This window comes from Chiroxiphia lanceolata, unplaced genomic scaffold, assembly GCF_009829145.1.
Source record: "Chiroxiphia lanceolata isolate bChiLan1 unplaced genomic scaffold, bChiLan1.pri scaffold_65_arrow_ctg1, whole genome shotgun sequence".
Taxonomy (NCBI): Eukaryota; Metazoa; Chordata; class Aves; order Passeriformes; family Pipridae; genus Chiroxiphia; species Chiroxiphia lanceolata.
The window spans coordinates 52492-73034 of record NW_022476530.1 but is presented as its reverse complement, the minus strand read 5'-3'; the positions used below and the strand labels follow the sequence as shown (position 1 = coordinate 73034).

The 20543-nt window shown below is 63.5% G+C and overlaps 4 protein-coding genes and 3 non-coding genes across 19 annotated transcripts in view; 3 read left to right on the top strand and 4 right to left on the bottom strand.

Annotated features, from left to right (window-relative positions):
• Positions 1–686: 686 nt before the first annotated feature.
• Positions 687–877, bottom strand: LOC116781810. The gene has a single exon (XR_004354986.1). It is a non-coding gene; the product is annotated as a U2 spliceosomal RNA (small nuclear RNA).
• Positions 878–2446: 1569 nt separating this feature from the next.
• Positions 2447–2637, top strand: LOC116781809. Its single transcript, XR_004354985.1, has one exon. It is a non-coding gene; the product is annotated as a U2 spliceosomal RNA (small nuclear RNA).
• A 625-nt stretch (positions 2638–3262) lies between these two features.
• Positions 3263–3453, bottom strand: LOC116781808. The gene has a single exon (XR_004354984.1). It is a non-coding gene; the product is annotated as a U2 spliceosomal RNA (small nuclear RNA).
• Positions 3454–3876: 423 nt separating this feature from the next.
• WDR74 (WD repeat domain 74) lies at positions 3877–8943 on the top strand. Of its 2 annotated transcripts, XM_032677537.1 has the most exons (11): positions 3877–4063; positions 4515–4621; positions 4695–4816; positions 5348–5411; positions 5971–6120; positions 6645–6746; positions 7151–7251; positions 7916–7971; positions 8062–8204; positions 8605–8661; positions 8755–8943. In XM_032677537.1, the coding sequence occupies exons 1-11, from the start codon at positions 4003–4005 to the stop codon at positions 8875–8877; spliced, it is 1086 nt and encodes a 361-aa protein (XP_032533428.1). In that variant the 5' UTR covers positions 3877–4002; the 3' UTR covers positions 8878–8943. The 2 variants fall into 2 exon arrangements, with proteins under 2 accessions (XP_032533428.1, XP_032533429.1); XM_032677538.1 differs by lacking the exons at positions 4515–4621; positions 4695–4816.
• A 606-nt stretch (positions 8944–9549) lies between these two features.
• On the bottom strand, positions 9550–11602 carry FAU (FAU ubiquitin like and ribosomal protein S30 fusion). Of its 2 annotated transcripts, none has more exons than XM_032677543.1 (5): positions 11493–11602; positions 10181–10263; positions 9946–10090; positions 9800–9855; positions 9550–9709 (listed from the first exon to the last, which is right to left on the bottom strand). In XM_032677543.1, exons 2-5 carry the CDS (start codon positions 10253–10255, stop codon positions 9584–9586), a joined length of 402 nt encoding a protein of 133 aa, XP_032533434.1. In that variant the 5' UTR covers positions 10256–10263; positions 11493–11602; the 3' UTR covers positions 9550–9583. The 2 variants fall into 2 exon arrangements, with proteins under 2 accessions (XP_032533434.1, XP_032533435.1); XM_032677544.1 differs by lacking the exon at positions 11493–11602 and adding an exon at positions 11212–11237.
• Positions 11191–14970, top strand: MRPL49 (mitochondrial ribosomal protein L49). 11 transcript variants are annotated; one of them, XR_004354981.1, is made up of 8 exons: positions 11258–11703; positions 12029–12164; positions 12761–12888; positions 13837–13966; positions 14058–14128; positions 14214–14278; positions 14365–14378; positions 14479–14570. XR_004354981.1 is itself a non-coding variant. In XM_032677545.1 (7 exons), the coding sequence occupies exons 1-6, from the start codon at positions 11629–11631 to the stop codon at positions 14235–14237; spliced, it is 564 nt and encodes a 187-aa protein (XP_032533436.1). In that variant the 5' UTR covers positions 11212–11628; the 3' UTR covers positions 14238–14269; positions 14604–14970. The 11 variants fall into 11 exon arrangements, 8 of the variants coding, with proteins under 8 accessions (XP_032533444.1, XP_032533436.1, XP_032533438.1 ...); XM_032677545.1 differs by lacking the exons at positions 14365–14378; positions 14479–14570 and adding an exon at positions 14604–14970 and having other exon boundaries at positions 11212–11703; positions 14214–14269; XR_004354980.1 differs by lacking the exon at positions 14365–14378 and having other exon boundaries at positions 14214–14292.
• LOC116781796 (pre-mRNA-processing factor 39-like) overlaps positions 14971–20543 on the bottom strand; it is a 6743-nt gene continuing 1170 nt past the window's right edge. The window contains exons 2-9 of the mRNA XM_032677557.1: positions 20178–20231; positions 19968–20021; positions 19743–19832; positions 19398–19690; positions 17830–18014; positions 16365–16439; positions 15533–15653; positions 14971–15130 (exon numbers count right to left, since the gene is read on the bottom strand). Coding sequence (XP_032533448.1) covers positions 15065–15130; positions 15533–15653; positions 16365–16439; positions 17830–18014; positions 19398–19690; positions 19743–19832; positions 19968–20021; positions 20178–20231 — 938 coding nt within the window. The 3' untranslated portion in view covers positions 14971–15064. The remainder of the gene's footprint in view (positions 15131–15532; positions 15654–16364; positions 16440–17829; positions 18015–19397; positions 19691–19742; positions 19833–19967; positions 20022–20177; positions 20232–20543) is intronic.

Genomic DNA, 20543 nt, shown 5'->3' with positions numbered 1-20543 from the left:
GATTTTCTGATTGGTCCGGAAATCTGGTTCTGCCCGGCGACGTGGGGAAGCCGCGGGCTGATTGGTCGCGGCAGGGCGCGCAGAGCTCCCCTCGGCCGGTTTCCCGCCCGACGCCATTTTGTTTCGGTGCCCCGAAAGGGGGGGGGAGGGAGGGAGAAGGACGGTGGCTGGGGGAAAGTGACGGGAAAACGTTAAAAAATATATTAAATATATCAAATATATCAAATGTGTTTAGTTTTCGATCGGGAGCGGCCGCGGAAGAGGCGCTGAAAGGGCGACAGCGACGTATTTCCCTGAGGAAACGCGCGCGCCCCCCCGCGGCTCCTCACTACCCTCACAGATTTATTTAATAAAATTTTACCACGCTCTCCTCACAGTTTCCTTTAAACGTCAACAATATCTAACACTTTTCCGGAAATACACGCAGTTTAGGCGAAAAGTTGCGAAATTTTCGACCAAGGACCCGCAGCAACAGCGCGGCGAAGGTGCCGCCATTTTGCATCGCCGCGTGAGGGGGAGTGGGGGGGGGCGGCGGGAAGGCCCGAGCGGCAGCGGCGCCTCAGCGGGACCTCAGGGGGAGCCTGAGACAGATCGGGAGAAAAACAGGAAAAACACATAGAGAATACAGGGGTAATACTCAGCGTTACCACCCTTTAGTCTGTTTTTAACCAATTAAAGATCCCGGGTAGGGGTGCACCGTTCCCGGAGGCACTGCAATACCGGGACGATGCGCGGAGCGGAGGGAGCAAGCTCCGGGTCCAACTCCCGCGCCCAAAAATCCGTTTAATATAAAGTCCTCTCATCGAGGACGTATCAGATATTAAACTGATAAGAACAGATACTACACTTGATCTTAGCCAAAAGGCCGAGAAGCGATAACAGACACTCTTCCACGGCCCCCCCCGGGCCCGCACCGCCCGTCTCCGACCTCACGGGCACTCCCGCGCGGCCCTCACGACCTTCCCCAGCCCCGACCGCGCTCCCGCCGCGCTCATCCCGCACCTCCCGCCCGCGCTCCGCTCGCACCGACTCCCAAAAAACCCGAGATCCCCCGAAAATAACGCTCCCATCGTGCCCTTCGAGCGAGGGTGTGGTGTCTCGTTTGCATGAACACGCCCCCAACGCCCGCCCCGGGCCCCGCCTCCCGCTCCCCGAACTTTCCGTCCTTTAACGCTCCGACCCCCGGGCCCGGCTCGGGCTTTCCCGGCCCCTCCTCAGCGATTACGGGCGCGGCGCTTCCCTCCCTTCGAGTCCCTCGCCTTCCTCCTCTTCATCCTCCCCTTGTGCCTACGTGGACCCCAAAACCTTCCTCCTTCTCCTCCTCCTCTCGTGCTCACAAGGCCCCCAAGCCCTTCATCCTCCTTGTCTTCCTCCCTTCCTCATCCTCATGCTCACAGTGACTGTCAACACCAGCCTTTTTCCTCCTCCTCCTCTTCCTCCCCTTGTGCTCCCATGGACCCCAAAACCCTCATCCTCCTTGTCCTCTTCCTCCTTGGGATCCCCAGACCTTCCTTCCTCAACCTCCTCTTCCTCACCTTGTGCTCAGAAGGACTCCAACCCCTCTCATCCTTTTCTTCCCTCCTCTTTGTCCTGTTTTCAATGACCCCAAGACCAGCCTTCCTCCTCCTCACCCTGGTCTTCACCCACCCCCTTCTCCTCTTCCTCCTCCTCTTCGTGTGAGACCCCCCAGACCTGCCTTCCTCCCCCTCCTCTTCCTCCAGGGAACCCCCAGACCTGCCTTCCTCTGTCGTTTGGGATGTTTGAGATGCCTTGGGATGCTTTGGGATGGTTTGGGGTGATTCTGGATATTTTGGGGTGGTTTGGAGGAGGAGGAGGGAGGCTGATCTGGGAATCATTGAGAGCAGGAGGATGAGGAAGGGAGGAAGAAGAGGAGGAGAAGGGGGTTTGGGGTGCGCTCAAGGGAAGGAGGAGGAGGGTGAGGAGGAAGAGGGTTGGGAAAGGCAGGTCTGGGGGTTCCCTGTAGGAATGAGAAAGAGGAGGAGGAGGAGAAGGAGGAAGGTTTTGGGGTCCACGTAGGCACAAGGGGAGGATGAAAGGAGGAAGGCGAGGGACTCGAAGGGAGGGAAGCGCCGCGCCCGTAATCGCTGAGGAGGGGCCGGGAAAGCCCGAGCCGGGCCCGGGGGTCGGAGCGTTAAAGGACGGAAAGTTCGGGGAGCGGGAGGCGGGGCCCGGGGCGGGCGTTGGGGGCGTGTTCATGCAAACGAGACACCACACCCTCGCTCGAAGGGCACGATGGGAGCGTTATTTTCGGGGGATCTCGGGTTTTTTGGGAGTCGGTGCGAGCGGAGCGCGGGCGGGAGGTGCGGGATGAGCGCGGCGGGAGCGCGGTCGGGGCTGGGGAAGGTCGTGAGGGCCGCGCGGGAGTGCCCGTGAGGTCGGAGACGGGCGGTGCGGGCCCGGGGGGGGCCGTGGAAGAGTGTCTGTTATCGCTTCTCGGCCTTTTGGCTAAGATCAAGTGTAGTATCTGTTCTTATCAGTTTAATATCTGATACGTCCTCGATGAGAGGACTTTATATTAAACGGATTTTTGGGCGCGGGAGTTGGACCCGGAGCTTGCTCCCTCCGCTCCGCGCATCGTCCCGGTATTGCAGTGCCTCCGGGAACGGTGCACCCCTACCCGGGGATCTTTGATTGGTTAAAAACAGACTAAAAACTTACGAGTAAGAGTTTTTCTGTGTTATTATCTCCCCTTTTTTCCCGTTTTTCTTCTGATCTGTCTCGGGGTTCCGCTGAGGCTCCGCCGCCGCTCGAGCTCTTTCCCGCCGCCCCCCCACTCCCCTCACGGGAGCGCCCCAAAATGGCGGCGCCTTCGCCGCGCTCGTTCCGCGGCCTCGGACTCGGTCGGTTCATCGCGCATCGTCCCGGTATTGCAGTGCCTCCGGAAACGGTGCACCCCCACCAGGGGACCTTTCACTGGTTAAAAGCAGACTAAAATCTTTCAAATTAAGAAGTCAGCTCGTGTCTCTGTCACGACATCTCCGAGGGTTCGGGGGCATCACCGCGGCTGCCGCCCCACAGGCGGCTCCGCTCGCGGAGTCCCGGCCGCCATTTTCGGACGGTCCCGTGAGGGGAGTGGGGGGGGCGTTGGCAAAGGGCGGAGCGACAGCGGCGCCTCAGCGGGACCTCGGGGAGAGTCTGAGATAGGTCGGGAGACAAACAGGAAGAACACATAAATAGTAAAGGGGTAACATTCACAGTTTCTATACTTAAGCCTGTTTTTAACCAATCAAAGATCCCCGGGTAGGGGTGCACCGTTCCCGGAGGCACTGCAATACCGGGACGATGCGCGGAGCGGAGGGAGCAAGCTCCGGGTCCAACTCCCGCGCCCAAAAATCCGTTTAATATAAAGTCCTCTCATCGAGGACGTATCAGATATTAAACTGATAAGAACAGATACTACACTTGATCTTAGCCAAAAGGCCGAGAAGCGATAACTCTGGGTGGTCCACGCCCCCGCCCGGGCCCGCACCGCCCGTCTCCGACCTCACGGGCACCCCCGCGCGGCCCTCACGACCTTCCCCAGCCCCGACCGCGCTCCCGCCGCGCTCATCCCGCACCTCCCGCCCGCGCTCCGCTCGCACCGACCCCCAAAACCCCCGAGATCCCCCCAAAATAACGCTCCCAGACTTCCCTTGGCGTGGTGGGTGATGTCTAATTTGCATAACCACGCCTCTCTGTTCGCATTCTCCTCCCACCGCCGTTTTCCCGCCCGTTTCCCCGGGACGGGGTTTGGGGGTTCCCGAGGGGTTTTTTTGGGGGGATCTTCTGACACCCCGCCCTCCCGCTTCTCTCCCCCCTCCCAACAGCCCTTCCTCCCACCCTCCCGTCCCGTTACCGGCGCCGCCGCTCTCCGGTGGTGGGGGGGACACGGAACCTTCGAGCGGCGGAACGAAACGTCGCGGAGCCCGTTTTACCCCGGAACGGCCTCGCCGCTCTCCCGGAGTTTCCACCCGGGGCGCTGGGAAGTGACGGACCGCGAACATGGCGGCGCCGGCGGGGTCGAACCACGTGTGGGTGGGGGCCGAGACCGGCGCCTTTAAAGGTGTTTGGGGGGCTCTGGGGGGGTCTTTGGGGGTGTTTGTTTGGGGGAGGTCTCGGAGGGGTCCTGGGGGTCCGGGAGGGGGTTCGAGGGGTGCCCGGGGGGGGTATTGGGGGATCCTGGTGGTGGTTGGGGGGCGTTCTGGGGGCCTTGGGGGTGTCCTGGGGGGAACTTGGAGGGTCTGGGGGGGGGGGGGTCAGAGGGAGGCCTGGGGGGGGTTAGGGTGTCCCGCGGGGGGTCCTGGGACGGTTCGAGGGGGTCTTGGGGGGGATCCCGGGGGTGTCTGGGAGGATCCTGGGGGGGTCCCGGAGGGGCCTGGGAGGGGTCTGGAGGAGCCTCAGGGGGGTCCCGATTATCCAGGAGGGTCCATGGGAGCCTGAGGGGACTCGAGGGGTACCCAAATCCCCCCCTAAACCCCCCAAATCCCCCCCAACCCCCCCAATTCCTCCCCCAGGAGTGAACCTGCAGAAGAAAGTGGCCACGAACGTGGTGGGGGGGTCGGGGCTGAGCCGGGGCCGGGGGGTCTGTGCCCTGTGCTGGGGGGACCCCGCCCAGACCGAGGTGAGTGAGGGGGTCCGGGGGGGTCCTGGGGGTGCTCTGAACCCCCCCCTGAGCACCCCGACCTCCCCCCCAGGTGCTGGTGGGGTCCCTGGATCGCTCCGTGAGGGTCTTCAGCACCGAGAAGGGGAAGTTTGTGGGGTCCCGGCTCTGCCCGGGGGGGGACGGGGCCTTCTGCGGCCTGGGGGTCCTGGGCAGGTATGGGGGGGGCTGGGGGGGGTGTTGGGGGTCTGGGAGGGGCCCTGAGGGGGGTTCAGGTGGGTCCAGAGGGGCCTGAGAGGAACCTGGAGGTGGGTTTTGGGGGTCCAGGGTGTTCTTGAGGGGTCTGGGAGGCCTTGGGGGGGCCCTGGAGGGTTAAGGGGGGTCTGGGAGGGGGTCCCAGAGACTTGTGAGGGGTCCTGAAGGTCCAGGAGGGGCCGTGGAGGGGGGTCTGAAGGACCTGGAGGGGTTCTGGGGTGCCCAAGGGGGGTCCAGGAGGGGTCTTGGGGGGCTCAGAGGTCCTGGAAGGGTCTGGGGGGGTCCTGGAGGAGCCTGGGAGGGTCCTGAGGGGCTTGTGGGGTGTCTGGGGGGGGGGCTGGGATGTTCTGGGGGGTCCTGGGAGGCCCAGGGTGGGGGAGGGGACCTTTCTGTGGGCTGGGGGCTCTCAGCAGGTACCGGAGGGGGCTGAGGGGGGTCCCCAAAACCCCCAAACTCCCCCCCCAAATCCCTCCCCCCTCAAATCCTCCCCAGCTCCATCGTGACGTGTGTGGAGTCGGGGCTCATCCAGGTGTGGGGGGAGGACGAGGCTGAGAAGGTGAGTTTGGGGGGGCTGGGGGCCGTTCTTGGGGTTCAGGGGTGTCTGTAGGGTTTTGGGGTGATCCCCCCCAGTTCCAGCCCCAGCTGGAGGTCCCGGCAGGCCCCGGGTTGTGCCGGATGCACCAGGATGGGGATTTGGGGGGATTTGGGGTTTCTTTGAGGGTTTGGGGGGGGCCGTGGAGGTTTTGGGGGGTCAGGGGTGTCTGTAGGATTTTGGGGTGACCCCTCCATGTCCCCCCCAATCACAGCCCCAGCTGGAGGTCCCTGCAGGCCCCGGGCTGTGCCGGATGCACCAGGACAGGGATTTTGGGGTGGTTAGTGGGTGTTTGGGGTTTTGGGGTGCAGGGGGTGTTCAGGGGTGTCTGTAGGATTTTGGGGTGACCCCCTGTGTCCCCCCCCCAATCACAGCCCCAGCTGGAGGTCCCTGCAGGCCCCGGGCTGTGCCGGATGCACCAGGATGGGGATTTTGCAGGGATTTGGGGTTTTGGGGTGCAGGGGGTGTTCAGGGGTATCTATAGGATTTTGGGGTGACCCCCTGTGTCCCCCCCCAATCACAGCCCCAGCTGGAGGTCCCTGCAGGCCCCGGGCTGTGCCGGATGCGCCAGGACCCGACGCGGCCGCACCGGGTGGGGACGGGGGGGAAGGAGAACGGGCTCAAGGTTTGGGACCTGCAGCGCCCGGGGGAGCCCCTGTTCCGGGCCAAGAACGTGAGTGGGACCCCCCCTGAACCCCCCAATATCACCCACCCCCCTGTTCCGGGCCAAGAACGTGAGTGGGACCCCCCTGAACCCCCCAATATCACCCACCCCCCTGTTCTGGGCCAAGAACGTGAGTGGGACCCTCCCCTGAACCCCCCAATATCACCCACCTCCCTGTTCTGGGCCAAGAACGTGAGTGGGACCCCCCCTGAACCCCCCCAATATCACCCACCCCCCTGTTCCGGGCCAAGAACGTGAGTGGGACCCCTCCTGAACCCCCCAATATCACCCACCTCCCTGTTCTGGGCCAAGAACGTGAGTGGGACCCCCGCAATGTTCCCTGACCCCCCCATGGCCCCTCAATGTCTTATGACCCCCCCCAGTATCCTTTGATCCCCCAAAGTCTCCTGACCCCCTCCAGTGTCCCCAATGCCCCCTGATTCCCCTGTGACCCCCCAAATGTCCCCTGACCCTCCTCAGTGTCCCCAATGACCCCTGACACCACCGTGACCCCCAAAATGTCCCCCCCCCAGGTGAGGAACGATTGGCTGGACCTGCGGGTGCCCATCTGGGAGCGGGACCTGCAATTCCTGCCGGGATCCGACAAGGTTGTCACCTGTACGGGGCACGGCCAGGTGAGAGGGGGGGCACACCTGGGGGGGACACACCTGGAGGGGGGTCACACCTGGGAGGGGCTCACACCTGGGAGGGGGGTCACACCTGGGAGGGGTCACACCTGGGGGGGGGTCACACCTGGGGGGGGCTCACACCTGGGGGGGGTCACACCTGGGAGGGGCTCACACCTGGGAGGGGTCACACCTGGGAGGGGTCACACCTGGGGGGGGGTCACACCTGGGGGGGGTCACACCTGGGAGGGGTCACCTGTATGGGACAGGGACAGGTGAGGTGGGAGGGGTCACACCTGGGGATCACCTGAGGGTCACCCACCGGTCCCATCCCCAGGTGAGGACATGGGTGACCCTGGGGGGGAGGGTGACCCCCCCCGTGCCCACCTGTGCCCCTCCCTCACCTGCCCCAGGTGCGTCTCTACGACCCCGCGACCCCCCAGCGGCGCCCGGTGCTGGACACGACCTTCGGGGAGGGGCCCCTGACGGCGCTGGCACTGCCCCCCGGGGACACGTCAGTGGGGCTGGGGGGGGGCTGGGGGTGACCCAGGGGGGGCTGGGAGAGATTTGGGGTGACCCAGGGGGGGCTATGGGGGAATTCAGGGGGGCTCTGAGGGGTTTGGGGGAGATTTGGGGTGACTCGGGGGGGCTATGGGGGAATTCAGGGGGGCTCTGAGGGGTTTGGGGGACTCTGGAGGGGCGCTGGGGTCACTGGGGAGGGGTCCCAAAGTGCTCCCTGGGGGTCTCTTTGGGGGTAGGGGGGGCTCGGGGGGGGGGCCGAAGGGAGATTTGGGGTGACCCAGGGGGGCTCTGGGGGGTTTGGGGGACTCTGGAGGGGGTCTTGGGGCACTGAGGGGGGGGGAACAAAGTCCTGGGGGACTCTGGGGGGGCTCTGGGGTCACTGGGGGGGTCACAAAGTGCTCCCTGAGAGTCTCTTTGGGGGTTGGGGGGCTTGGGGGGACACACACACACAAAGTGCTGCAGGGTGGGGGGGCTTGGAGGGAAATTTGGGGTGACCCCAGGGGGGGCTGGGAGGGCTCTGGGGGGGGGCGGGTCCTGAGGGAGCTCTGGGGTCACTGGGGGGGGTCCTGGGGGGGGTGCTGGGTGATTTGGGGGACACGTCAGGGGTCCCTGGGGGGGTCCTGCTGCCCCCCAGCCCCTTTCTTTCTCCCCCCCAGGTCGGTGGTCGTGGGCAGTGCCCGGGGGGACGTGGCCGTGATCGACCTGCGCAAAGGTGAGGGGGGGGGGCTGGGGGGTCCCCACCCCCAAAAAGGGTCTCGTGCCCCCCTCTCTGACCCCCCCTGACCCCCCCGTGCCCCCCCAGGGCGGGTGCTGCGGGCGCTGAAGGGGTTTGCGGGGGGGGTCCGGGGGCTGCAGTGCCACCCCCACCTCCCCCTCGTCGCCTCCTGCGGCCTCGACCGGTTCCTGAGGGTCCACGGCCTCGAGGACGGGGGGCTCCGGCACAAGGTGGGACCCCCAAACCCCCCCCCCGGACCCTCGAACTCCCCCCAAACCCCTGAGACTCCCCCAGACCAACCCTGACCCCTGAGACCCCCCCAGAGCACCCCCCGACCCCTGAGACCCCCTAAAACCCGACACACCCTCAGAACCTGAGACCTCCCCCAAACGTCCAGGACCCTCCCAACTCCCTGAGACCCCCCCAAAACCCCTCTCAAAAACCCTTGAGACCCCCCCAAACCTGACACACCCCCAAACCACTCAGACCCCCCCCCAAGCCCAATCCCCCCTCACAAATTCAAGACCCACCAAACGTCCCGTACCCTCCCACTGCCCCCAAACCTGAAACCCCTCAAACCCCCTCTAAACCCCTGAGACCCCCCCTGAAGCCCCCCCAAATCCCCCCCAGGTGTACCTGAAGTCGCGCCTCACCTGCCTCCTGCTGAACACGCACCTGGACTGGGAGGTGAGACCCCCCCCCGGCTGGTTTTTTGAGGGGGTTTTGAGGGGCTGGGGGTGCCCCCCCACCCCCCTGACCCCCCTTTTTTGTGCCCCCCAGGACGAGGAGGAGCCCCCTCCCCAGACAGAGGTGAAGGACGAGGAGGGGGACGAGCTGTGGGACACCCTGGAGCCCGTCCCCGCCCCCCGGGGGGGCAAGAAGCGGAAGAGTTCGGGGCTCTGAGACCCCCCAAAACCCCCCAAGTCCCCTCCATTGTACATAATAAATATAATTTTTACTCTGTTGACCGTAAGTGTGGCTTTTTAGAGGAAAATTAGGACTGGGGGGGACTGGGAGGGTCTCTGGGGGACCCCGGTGGGCAGCAAAGGATTTCGGGGGGGTCCTGCGCCCCCAAATCCAACCTTTTCCATCCCCCCCACGTTTAGCCCCGCCCACTTCGCCTTCGGCACTTTCCGGAGCCGCTCGGTAGCTTGGCCCCACCCCTTTTGCTCATCCGCCAATCACGGCTCCCGTCCCCGCCCCCTCCCTGCTCAGCCAATCAGGTGTTTCCTCTCCCCCTTCGGCTCCGCCCGCGCTCGGGTGTTTCCGTCACCGTTCGGCTCTTTCCGTCATCCCCATAGGGAACCATTGTCTCGCTCATTACCAACCCCCTAATTAAGCCCCTCTCTCTAATTAACCGCCCCGTCAGCAGCTCAGGGACGCACATTAACCCCCTCAACGCCACTTCCACCCCCAACCCCCTTCAAACACCTCAAAACACTCCCTAAAACACCACAAAAAACCTCCTCTAAAAAACCCCCTCAACCCCCCCCAAAAAACTTCCCCCAAACGCCCCCCAAAAACTTCCCCCAAACGCCCCAAAAGCGCCGGATCAAAGCCCCCAAAGGCCGGAAATGAAGCGAATGGGCCCCAACCCCCTTTATTGGGCTCAGGAGTTGGCGTTGGGGCCCTTTTTCTTGCCGAAGGTGGGCACGACGTTGACGAAGCGCCGGTTGTACTGCATGCGCCGCTTCGCCCGCCCCGTCTTCTTCTTCTTCTTCTCCTGCTTGGCCACCTGCCCAAAAACATTTGGGGGGGGGTCCTAAAGGGTCCCCAAAACCCCCCCAAAACCCCCGAAACGGGGGGGAACCCCCTGAGTGCTCACCTTGGGGGTCTGGCCCCTCACTTTGCCGGCGCGGGCGAGGGATCCGTGGACTTTCCCTGGGAGGGGGAGGAGAAGGAAATTAAGGGGTTTGGGGGGGTTGTTGTGCTAATCAGGGGGGAGTTAATTAACGGGGGGGCACTAATTACCCCCCAGCAGGCGCGTGGAGAGGTCCAGGGTGGCCAATTCGGGGAGGGGGCTCTGCCCCAGCACCGTCTCATCGTCCAGGGGGGTCCCAGCAAAGAGCAGCACCTGGTCCTGGGGGGGGACCCCCGACAGCTCGGCCACCTTCTCCTGGGGGGGGCAAACAGGGGGGTCAGCACCCCAAAAATTGGGAGGGGGGGTTCAAGGGGGGGAGGATACCCCAAATTTGGGGGGGCTCACCTTGATCTGGGCGAGGGTCTCGGAGCTGGAGACCTCGAGGGTGAGGAGGGTCTGGGCACGGACGAAGAGCTGCATGGTGGGGGCTGGGGGGGGAATTTGGGGGGTCACAGGGGGGGTTTAGGGGGACCCCCACCCCAAAAAAATAACAGAGAGACCCTCAGAGTAAAGGAGAGGGACTCCCACAGGAAAAGGCGTAGGGGGAATTCTGGGGGGGTTTTTGGAGAAAGTTGGGGATGTTTGGGGGGACCCTGGGGGTGTCTGGGTGGGCTGAGGGTATTTTGGGGGGGGGGCACGGGGGGTGTAGAGGGCCGGGAGATGTTTTTTGGAGCCTGAGGGGTGTTTCTGGGGTGGTTTTGGGTGGTGTTGGGGGCGTTTTCACTCTCCCTCCTCCCCACACCCACCCACAGGGACTTTGTCCCCTGGAACGGGGCCCTGGGGACAAAGGGCTGGGGGGGGGGGGGGAACCTCTCAGGCGGGAATTTGGCAGCAGGGGGGTCCCCCCTCCTCAGAACCGCCCCAAATAACCCCCCAGCCCCCTCCCCAAATCCTCTCGGAACCCCCCCAGAGCCCCTGTGACCCCTCCAAGCTGACAGAGCCTCCCCCAGCTCCCCCTCCAAGGCCTGACTCCCCTCCCAGACCCCCCCAAAGCCCCCCCAGACCCCCAAACTGCTCCTGTAGCCCCCCAAGGACTCTCCACACATCCCCCCAAGGACTTGCAGCCCCCCCAGTAAACCCCCCATGGCTCCCCAAGGCTTCCAGAGCCCCCCCTTCAAACTCAACCCCCTTCAGAGCCCCCCCAAAACCCTCTCCCAGGACCCCCCGACCCCTCAATGCCCCCCAGACCCCCCCATTCCTCAATTTCCCCCTTGACCCCCCCAAATACCCCAATTTCCCTCCAGTCCCCCTCCAACCCCCCAATACCCTTCCCAAACCGCCCAATTCCCCCTCAATTCCCCTCCTGACCCTCCCCCAGTTCCTCCCGACTCCCCCAGACCCCCCAATTCCCCTCTTTTTCGCCCCTTTCCCCCCACCTTCGGTCGCTCCCTCAGAGCTCCAACTCCCCGCAACCCAACCCCCAATTCGCCCCAAACCCCGTTCAGACCCCACAAACACCCCCCAACCCCCCCTCAGACCCCTCAGTTCCCCCCCATTTCCCCCCCCAGCTTCAGTCGCTCCTTCAGAGTTCCAAACGACCCCAACCCCCCCCAACTTTCCCCCAACAGCTCCCAGACCACCCCAATGTCCCCTCAGATCCCCCAAACCCTTAATTTCCCCTCATTTCCCCTTATTTTCGCCCCCCTTTTCCGCCCACCTTCGCTCGCTCCCTCAGAGCTCCGCGCGCGCCGCCGGAAGGGTCGCGGTGACGTCACGCCGCCGGTACGTGCGCTGTGCGCGGTGACGTCACGCGCCGGAAAGGGCGGGAAGAAGGAGGAGGAGGAAGGTCCAAGATGGCGGCGGCGGCCGCAATGGCCGCGCTGGGCCGGCGGCTCAGGGGGATGTTGGGGGGCGTGAGGGGGCTGCAGGTACCCTGAGGGGGATGTTTGGGGGGCGTGAGGGGGCTGCAGGGAGAAGTGGGGGGACGTGAGGGGGGATTTAGGGGGCGTGAGGAGGGGGCAGAGGTAGGGAGGGAGTCTGAGGGGATTGGGGGGCGTGAGGGGGGATTTGTGGGTGTGCGTGTGGGGGGAGATATTGGGGAGGACCGGGGGGCGTGAGGGGAGTTTGAGGGGGCTGCAGGTACTGGGGGGGAAAGGTTTTGGGGGGGAGGTGTTGGAGAGGGGGGATTTGGGGGGGTCCTGGGATGGGCACGGGGGATCTGGGGGGGGTCCCTGCTGAGCTCTGCCCTCGCAGACCCCCCCGAGGGCCCCCCATGAGGAGTCGACGGCCGAGTTCGTGTTCGTGGAGCGGCTCCTGCCCCCCACCCGCATCCCAGACCCCCCCCCGCACCCCAAATACCCCACCCCCAGCGGCTGGAGCCCCCCCGCAGGTCAGAGACCCCCCCCAGGGGGGCTTTGGGGGGTGCATTTATCCCGGGGGGGGGCAATTTTGGGATTATTTACCCTGATGGGGCACTTTGGAGGGGGGGCGATTTTGGGGGGTATTTTACTCCATGGGGGGCAGTTTTGGGGGGCATTTACTCCTTGGGGGGGTAATTAATTAAAATGTGCTATACACAAGAGGAGTAATTATTTGGGGGGGTACTTACCTCAGGGGGGGCTTAATTACCTTGGGGGGCCCAAAATATTCCCTTTTTGGGGTAATTATTAATTTTTTGACACGGTAATTAAAGGGGTTTACTGACTCTGGGATAGAAGTTAATGACTGGGAGGGGCTTAAATACCCTTGGGGGGGTTTAATTACCTTGAGGGGGCTTAATTACCTTGGGGGGGGTGCCCCAAAATATTTCCTTCGGGGGGGGGGAATCATTTATTCTAAACACATAATTAAGGGAAGTTATTGAGTCTGGGCATGGGTTTTAAGTATCTGGGGGGGGCTTTAATTTTTCTCTGGGGGGGGTTAATCCCCCCGGGGTGGGTTTTATCCCCCCTGGGGGGGGTCTCACTCCCCGTTTTGCCCCCCCAGGTCCCCCCCGGGGGGTCCCGTACTTCGTGCGCCGCTCGCGGCACCACAACCTGCCCGTGTACCTGGGCACACGCAAGGGGGGCAACAGGAGGGTCACCACCCTCAGGGGGGCCAGCGGGGACCTCTGGGTGAGCTGGGGGGGCTTTGGGGGGCTGGGGGGGACCCAGGGGGGCAACAGGAGGGTCACCACCCTCAGGGGGGCCTCTGGGTGAGCTGGGGGGGCTTTGGGGGGCTGGGGGGCAACAGGAGGGTCACCACCCTGAGAGGGGTCTGGGGGGACCTCTGGGTGAGCTGGGGGGGCTTTGGGGGGCTGGGGGGGACCCAGGGGGGCAACAGGAGGGTCACCACCCTCAGGGGGGCCTCTGGGTGAGCTGGGGGGGCTGGGAGGGTCTGGGGGGCAACAGGAGAGTCACCACCCTGAGAGGGGTCTGGGGGGACCTCTGGGTGAGCTGGGGGGGCTTTGGGGGCTGGGGGGGCAACAGGAGGGTCACCACCCTGAGAGGGGTCTGGGGGGACCGCTGGGGGGGCTTTGGGGGCTGGGGGAGACCCAGGGGGGCAACAGGAGGGTCACCACCCCTCATGGGGGCCTCTGGGTGAGCTGGGGGGTCTGGGGGGCAACAGGAGGGTCACCACCCTCAGAGGGGTCAGCGGGGACCTCTGGGTGAGCTGGGGGGGTCCAGGGGGGCTGGAGGGGGGCAACAGGAGGGTCACCACCCTGAGAGGGATCCGGGGGGATCTCTGGGTGAGGGGGAGACCCTTGGGGTGGCTTTTAGGGCTGGGGGGGCCTTGGTGGGGTTGGGGGTCCACAAGGGGGGCAGCAGGAGGGTCACCACCCTGAGAGGGGTCTGGGGGGAGCTCTGGGTGAGCTGGGGGGGCTTCAGGGGGCTGGGGGGGACCCAGGGGGCTTTTTGTGTCCTGGAGTGATTATGGGGGTCCCAGAGGTGTCATTGACCCCCCCTGTGCCCCCCCAGGCGCTGGAGCGGGACCTGAGGGCGTTCCTGGGGGTCCCAGGGTGGTTTTTGGGGGGTCCTAGCGGGTATTTTGGGTGTTACTGACCCCCCCTGTGCCCCCTCCAGGCGCTGGAGCAGGACCTGAGGACGTTCCTGGGGGTCCCAGATCTGCAGGTCCAAGTGAACGAGGTGACCGGGACCCTCCAGCTCAAGGGGCACTGGGGGGCCGAGCTCAGGGCCTGGCTGCTCCAGAGGGGCTTCTGAGACCCCAAAATCTACCAGGATCTGCTCCAGGGGGGCTTCTGAGACCCCCAGACCCCAAAACCCACCTGGGACCTGCTCCAGAGGGGCTTCTGAGACCCCAAATCCACCTGGGATCTGCTCCAGGGGGGCTTCTGAGACCCCAAAACCCACCTGGGACCTGCTCCAGAGGGGCTTCTGAGACCCCAAAACCCACCTGGGACCTGCTCCAGGGGGGCTTCTGAGACCCCAAAACCCACCAGGATCTGCTCCAGGGGGGCTTCTGAGACCCCCAGACCCCAAAACCCACCTGGGATCTGCTCCAGAGGGGCTTCTGAGACCCCAAAACCCACCTGGGACCTGCTCCAGAGGGGCTTCTGAGACCCCAAAACCCACCTGGGACCTGTTCCAGAGGGGCTTCTGAAACCCCCAGACCCCCAAATCCACCTGGGATCTACTCCAGAGGGGCTTCTGAAACCCCCAGACCTCCAAATCCACCTGGGATCTGCTCCAGGGGGGCTTCTGAAACCCCCAGACCCCAAAATCCACCTGGGATCTGCTCCAGGGGGGCTTCTGAGACCCCTCAAAGCAGGGGGGGACCCCAAAATCCACCTGGGATCTGCTGGGGACGCACCGGAATCCACGTGGGAGCCGCTGGAGACACCGAAATCCCCTTGGAATGTGCTGCAAAGGGGCTTTGAGACCCCCAGATCTGAGGAGGGGACCCCAAAATCCACCTGGGATCTGCCTGGGAAACACCGAAATCCACCTGGGATCCGCTCCAGAGGGGCTTCTGAGACCCCCCAAAAATTTGGGAAGGACCCCGAAATTCCCTTGGGACGTCCCAAAACGCACATGGAATCTTCTCCAAGGGGGTCTTCGGAGACCCCTGACCCAAAACCCACCTGGGACCCCCCAAAAAAGGACCCAAACCCCTCAGAATCGTCTCTGGAAACGAAACAAGACCCCCCTAAAATGTCCCACGATGCTCCCCCCGACCCCAATAAAGGCCCCGGTGACTCCTCAAGAGCCTCTCCTTTATTTACAACCCCCCCCTCCCCAAATTTTGGGGTGGGGGGGCCAAGAACTGTACAGGGAGGGGGGTGGGGGTCCCTCAGCTCTGCCCGTAGTAGTGGCCATAATTCCAGGGGCTCTGGTAGCCGTAGGAGCCGTATCCCTGCTGGAATTTGGGGGGAAAGGGGGGAGTCAGCCAGGGCCCCACTCCCAAAAAACTGACTCCCCCCCTGCCAAAAACTGACACTCCCCACCCCAAAAACTGACTCCTCCATCCCAAAAACTGACTCCTCCACCCCAAAAACTGACTCCTCCCAAAAACCTGACCCCCCCAAATAAACTGATACCCCCACCCCAAAACCTGACCCCCCCCCAAAAACTGACTCCCCCTACCCCAAAAACTGACTCCCCCCACCCCAAAAACTGACCCACTCCACCCCAAAAACTGACTCCTCCCAAAAAACTGACCCCCCCAAATAAACTGATACCCCCACCCCAAAAAACCTGACCCCCCCCAGAAGCTGACCCCCAAAACCAGCCCCCCAAAACCAGCCCCCCAAAAACTGACCTGGTACCAGTAGTTGCTGTAGGAGGGGTTGGGCTCCCCCCCCCCCCCGAAGCCGAGGGGGCCCCCCAAGAGCCCCGAGGGGTCCTCGGGCCGGAGCCGCTTGTCCTCGGGCTCCTCCGACCTGGGAACAACGGGAGAGGGGGAATTGGGATCAGAGGGGGGGAAATTGGGATCAGAGGGGGGAAAATTGGGATGAGGGGGGGGAAAGGGGGATGAGAGGGGGGAAATTGGGATCAGAGGGGGGAAAAGGGGGATGAGAGGGGGGAGAAATTGGGATGAGAGGGGGGAAAAGGGGGATGAGAGGGGGGAGAAATTGGGATGAGAGGGGGGAAATTGGGATGAGAGGGGGAGAAATTGGGATGAGAGGGGGGAAATTGGGATGAGAGGGGGGGAAATTGGGATGAGAGGGGGGGAAATTGGGATGAGAGGGGGAGAAATTGGGATGAGAGGGGGGGAAATTGGGATGAGAGGGGGGGAAATTGGGATGAAAGGGGGGGAAATTGGGATGAAAGGAGGAGAAATTGGGATGAGTGGGGGGAGAAGGGGAAAATTGGGGGGAAAAGGGGGAAAACTGGGGGATGCGGAGAAGTTTGGGACGGAAGGGGAGAAAACAGGAAAAGGGGAATTTGGGGATGGGGGGAGAGAGGGGGAAACGAGGAACGACTGGGAACAAATCGGGGGCAGGGGGCGGGAAAGGGGAGAAATTTGGGACGGGAGGGAGGGGGGAACTGGGAAAACGGGCAGAACGGGGCCAAAAGGGGGGGGAGAACTGGGACCAAAGGGGGGGGGGAGAATTGGGGCCCGAGGGGTTTTTTTGGGGGGGGGGTCTCACCCGTTCTCGGGGGGTCGTTTCCGCGCCGCGTGGGCCTTGAGGATCTTCTGGTGCTCGTCGTAGGCCTTGAGCAGGCTGGGGAGGGGGCACGGGGGGGGGAGGGGGCACAGGGTGGGGAGGGGGCACAGGGTGGGGAGGGGGCACAGCTGAGACCCCCCCCTGCCCCCCCTGCCCCTCTTTGGGGCCGTCCCCCCCCCGCTTTGGGATCCCTGCCCCCTTTTTCGGGGGGGTTCTGCCCCATTTGAGGTGTTTCCCCCCCATTAATGGGCTGTTTCACCCCGTTTTTCGGACTGTTTCCACCCTGGTTTTGGGGTGGTTCCCCCCAGTTTTGGGGTGGTTCCCCCCAAACCTGTGGCTGCTGGAGCCGAACTCCTTGAGGGACTCGATGCAGTGCTGGGGGTTTTACCCCATTTCTCATGTTTTGCCCATTTTTGCTGCGTTTCCCCCCATTTTTCCTGTGTTTTCCCCCATTTTTGCTGCGTTTTCCCCCATTTTTGGTGTGTTTAACCCCATTTTCCCTGTGTTTAACCACATTTTTGCTGTGTTTCCCCCCATTTTTTTGTGTTCCCCCCACCTGTGGATGCTGGAGCTGAAGTCCTCGAGGAACTCGACCCAGTGCTGCCCATTTTTGCCGTGTTTCCCCCCATTTCTGGTGTGTTCCCCCCAAACCTGTGGATGCTGGAGCCGAAGTCCTTGTGGAACTCGACACAGTGCTGGGGGTTTTGCCCCATTTGAGGTGTTTTCCTCCCATTCTTTGTGTGTTAAATCCCATTTTTGGTGCATTTCCCCTCCATTTTTTGTGTACTTTGCCCCATTTTTGCCATGTTTCCCCCCATTTCTGGTGTGTCCCCTCCAAACCTGTGGGTGCTGGAGCCGAAGTCCTCGAGGAACTCGACACAGTCCTGGGGGTTTTGCCCCATTTCTCACATGTTTAACCCCATTTTTGGGCTGTTACCCCCGTTTTTGCCATGATTCCCCCCATTTTTGCCATGTTCCCCCCTCACCTGTGGATGCTGGAGCTGAAGTCCTCAAGGAACTCGATGCGGTGCTGGGGGGTTTGCCCCATTTTTGGTGTGTTTCCCCCCATTTCTGGTGTGTTTCCCCCCATTTTTGCCATGTTTCCCCCCATTTCTGGTGTGTTTCCCCCCATTTTTGCCGTGTTTTGCCCCATTTTTTGTGTGCTTTGCCCCATTTTTGTGTGTTTCCCCCCATCTTTGCCACATTTCCCCCCATTTTTGGTGCGTTTAACCCCGTTTTTGCCATGTTTCCCCCCTGACTCTGAGGTGTTCTCCCCTCACCTGTGGATGCTGGAGCCGAAGTCCTCGAGACACTCAATGCAGTGCTGCCTGTTTTGCCCATTTTTGCTGTGTTTAACCCCATTTTTGCCATGTTTCCCCCCATTTTTGCCATGTTTCCCCCCATTTTTGCCATGTTTCCCCCCGTTTTTGCCGTGTTCCCCCCTCACCTGTGGATGCTGGAGCCGAAGTCCTCGAGGAACTCGACCCTGCGCTGGGAGAAGAGCAGTTTGGCGTCGTCGCTGAGGGGGCTGCGCAGGGCGCGCTCGAAGCAGCTCAGGGTGTTCCCCTCGTTCTGCCCCACGTCGGCCCCGAACTCCATCTCCAGCAGGTTGGCGTGGAGCCGGGCGTTCTCCTGGGGGGAGGCACGTTTGGGGGGTCCTGAGGGGGTTTGGGGGTCCCTGGAGGGGGTTTGGGGGGTCCTGGAGGGGGTTTAAGGGATCCTGAGGGGGTTTGGGGGGTCCTGGAGGGGGTTTGAGGGGTCCTACAGGGGGTTTGGGGGTCCTGGAGGGGGTTTGAGAGTCCTGAGGGGGTTTGAGAGTCCTGAGGGGGTTTGGGGGGGCCTGGAGGGGGTTTGAGAGTCCTGAGGGGGTTTAGGGGTCCCCAGCAAGTTGGTGTGGAGCCGGGCGTTCTCCTGGGGGGAGGCACGTTTTGGGGGGTCTAGAGGGGGTTTGGGGGGGCCTGGAGGGGGTTTGGGGGGTCCTGGAGGGGGTTTGAGAGTCCTGAGGGGGTTTGGGGGGTCCTACAGGGGGTTTGAGAGTCCTGAGGGGGTTTGGGGGGTCCTGGAGGGGGTTTGGGGGGTCCTACAGGGGGTTTGAGAGTCCTGAGGGGGTTTGGGGGGTCCTGGAGGGGGTTTGAGAGTCCTGAGGGGGTTTGGGGGGTCCTACAGGGGGTTTGAGAGTCCTGAGGGGGTTTGGGGGGTCCCCAGCAGGTTGGCGTGGAGCCGGGCGTTCTCCTGGGGGGAGGCACATTTGGGGGGGTTTAGAAGGGGTTTGGGGGGTCCTGGAGGGGGTTTGTGGGATCCTACAGGGGGTTGGGGGGTCTTACAGGGGGTTTGGGGGGTCCTGGAGGGGGTTTGGGGGGTCCCCAGCAGGTTGGGATGGAGCCGGGCATTGTCCTGGACATCCCCCTTTGTCATAGTGGGAGCTTTGGGGGATCTTAGAGGGGTTTGGGGGGGTCCTAGAAGGGATTTTGGGGGGCCTACAGGGGGTTTAGGGGGTCTCCAGCAGGTTGGCATGGAGCCAGGCATTGTCCTGGGGGTGGAGTCACATTTTGGGCTCTGGGGGTCCCCAAATGTGTTTCCCAGGTCCCTAAATGGGCTCTGGGGATCCCCAAATGGGCTCTGAGGGTCCCCAAAGTGTGTTTCTCGGTTCCCCAAATGGGCTCTGGGGGTCCCGAAAATGTGTTTCTCAGTTCCCCAAATGGGCTCTGGGGGTCCCCAAATGTGTTTCCCAGGTCCCTAAATGGGCTCTGGGGGTCCCCAGATGGGCTCTGGGGATCCCCAAACGTGTTTCCCAGGTCCCCAAATGGGCTCTGGGGGTCCCCAAACGTGTTTCCCAGGTCCCCAAATGGCCCCTGAGAGTCCCCAAAGGGAGTCCATGGCCCCCCAGAAGCGCTCTGTGTGCCCACACCCCCAACCCCTCCCAGCCCCCTCCCAACACTTCAAAAGACCCCAAACTCCCCCCAAACCACCCCCAAACCCCCCCCCGGCCCAGCCCCGGGCCCGTCCCCCCCTCACCGGGTCCTTCTCCAGGGCCTCCACGAGCACCTTGCGGGCCTTGCCCAGGTTCTTCTGCACTTTGCAGACCTGCCGGGCCAGTTTGACGGCGTAGAAGGAGCCCAGGGGCAGCCCCTCGTTGGCCCTCATGGCCTCGAGCAGCAGCTCCTCGGCCTCGGCCACGCGCCCGTGCCGGCGCTCCAGGCTCACCCGGCGCAGCCGCACCATGGCCAGGCCCGGAACCACCGCCTCGAACCCGCGCAGGATGCGCCGGGCCTCCTCCACGTTACCTGGTATGGGAGGAAAAGGGGTCACTGAGGGGGTTATGGGGGGGTTATGGGGTCACTGAGGGGGCTATGGGGTCACTGGGGGGGTTATGGGGTGAGGGCATCATGGCCAGGCCCGGAACCACCGCCTCGAACACGCGCAGGATGCGCCGGGCCTCCTCCACATTACCTGGGAACAGGGGGGGTTATGGGGTCACTGGGAGGGTTATGGGGTCACTGGGGGGGTTATGGGGGGGTTATGGGGTCACTGAGGGGGTTATGGCGTCACTGAGGGGGTTATGGGGTCAGGGCACCATGGCCAGGCCCGGAACCACGGCCTCGAACCCGCGCAGGATGCGCCGGGCCTCCTCCACGTTACCTGGGAACAGGCGGGGTTATGGGGTCACTGGGGGGTTATGGGGGGGTTATGGGGTCACTGAGGGGGCTATGGGGGGGTTATGGGGTCACTGAGGGGGCTATGGGGGGGTTATGGGGTCACTGAGGGGGTTATGGGGTCAGGGCACCATGGCCAGGCCCGGAACCACCGCCTCGAACCCGCGCAGGATGCGCCGGGCCTCCTCCACGTTACCTGGGATGGGGGAAAAGGGGTCACTGAGGGGGCTATGGGGTCACCGGGGGGGTTATGGGGTCACTGAAGGGCTATGGGGTCACCAGGGGGGTTATGGGGTCACTGAGGGGGGCTGTGAGAGGTTCTGGGGGTCCCCAGGCTCAGGGCACCATGGCCAGGCCGGGAACCACCGCCTCGAATCCATGCAGGATGCGCCGGGCCTCCTCCACGTTACCTGGGAACAGGGGTGATGGGGTCACTGGGGGGTTATGGGGTCACTGAGGGGGTTATGGGGTCACCAGGGGGGTTATGGAGGGTTATGGGGTCCCCAGG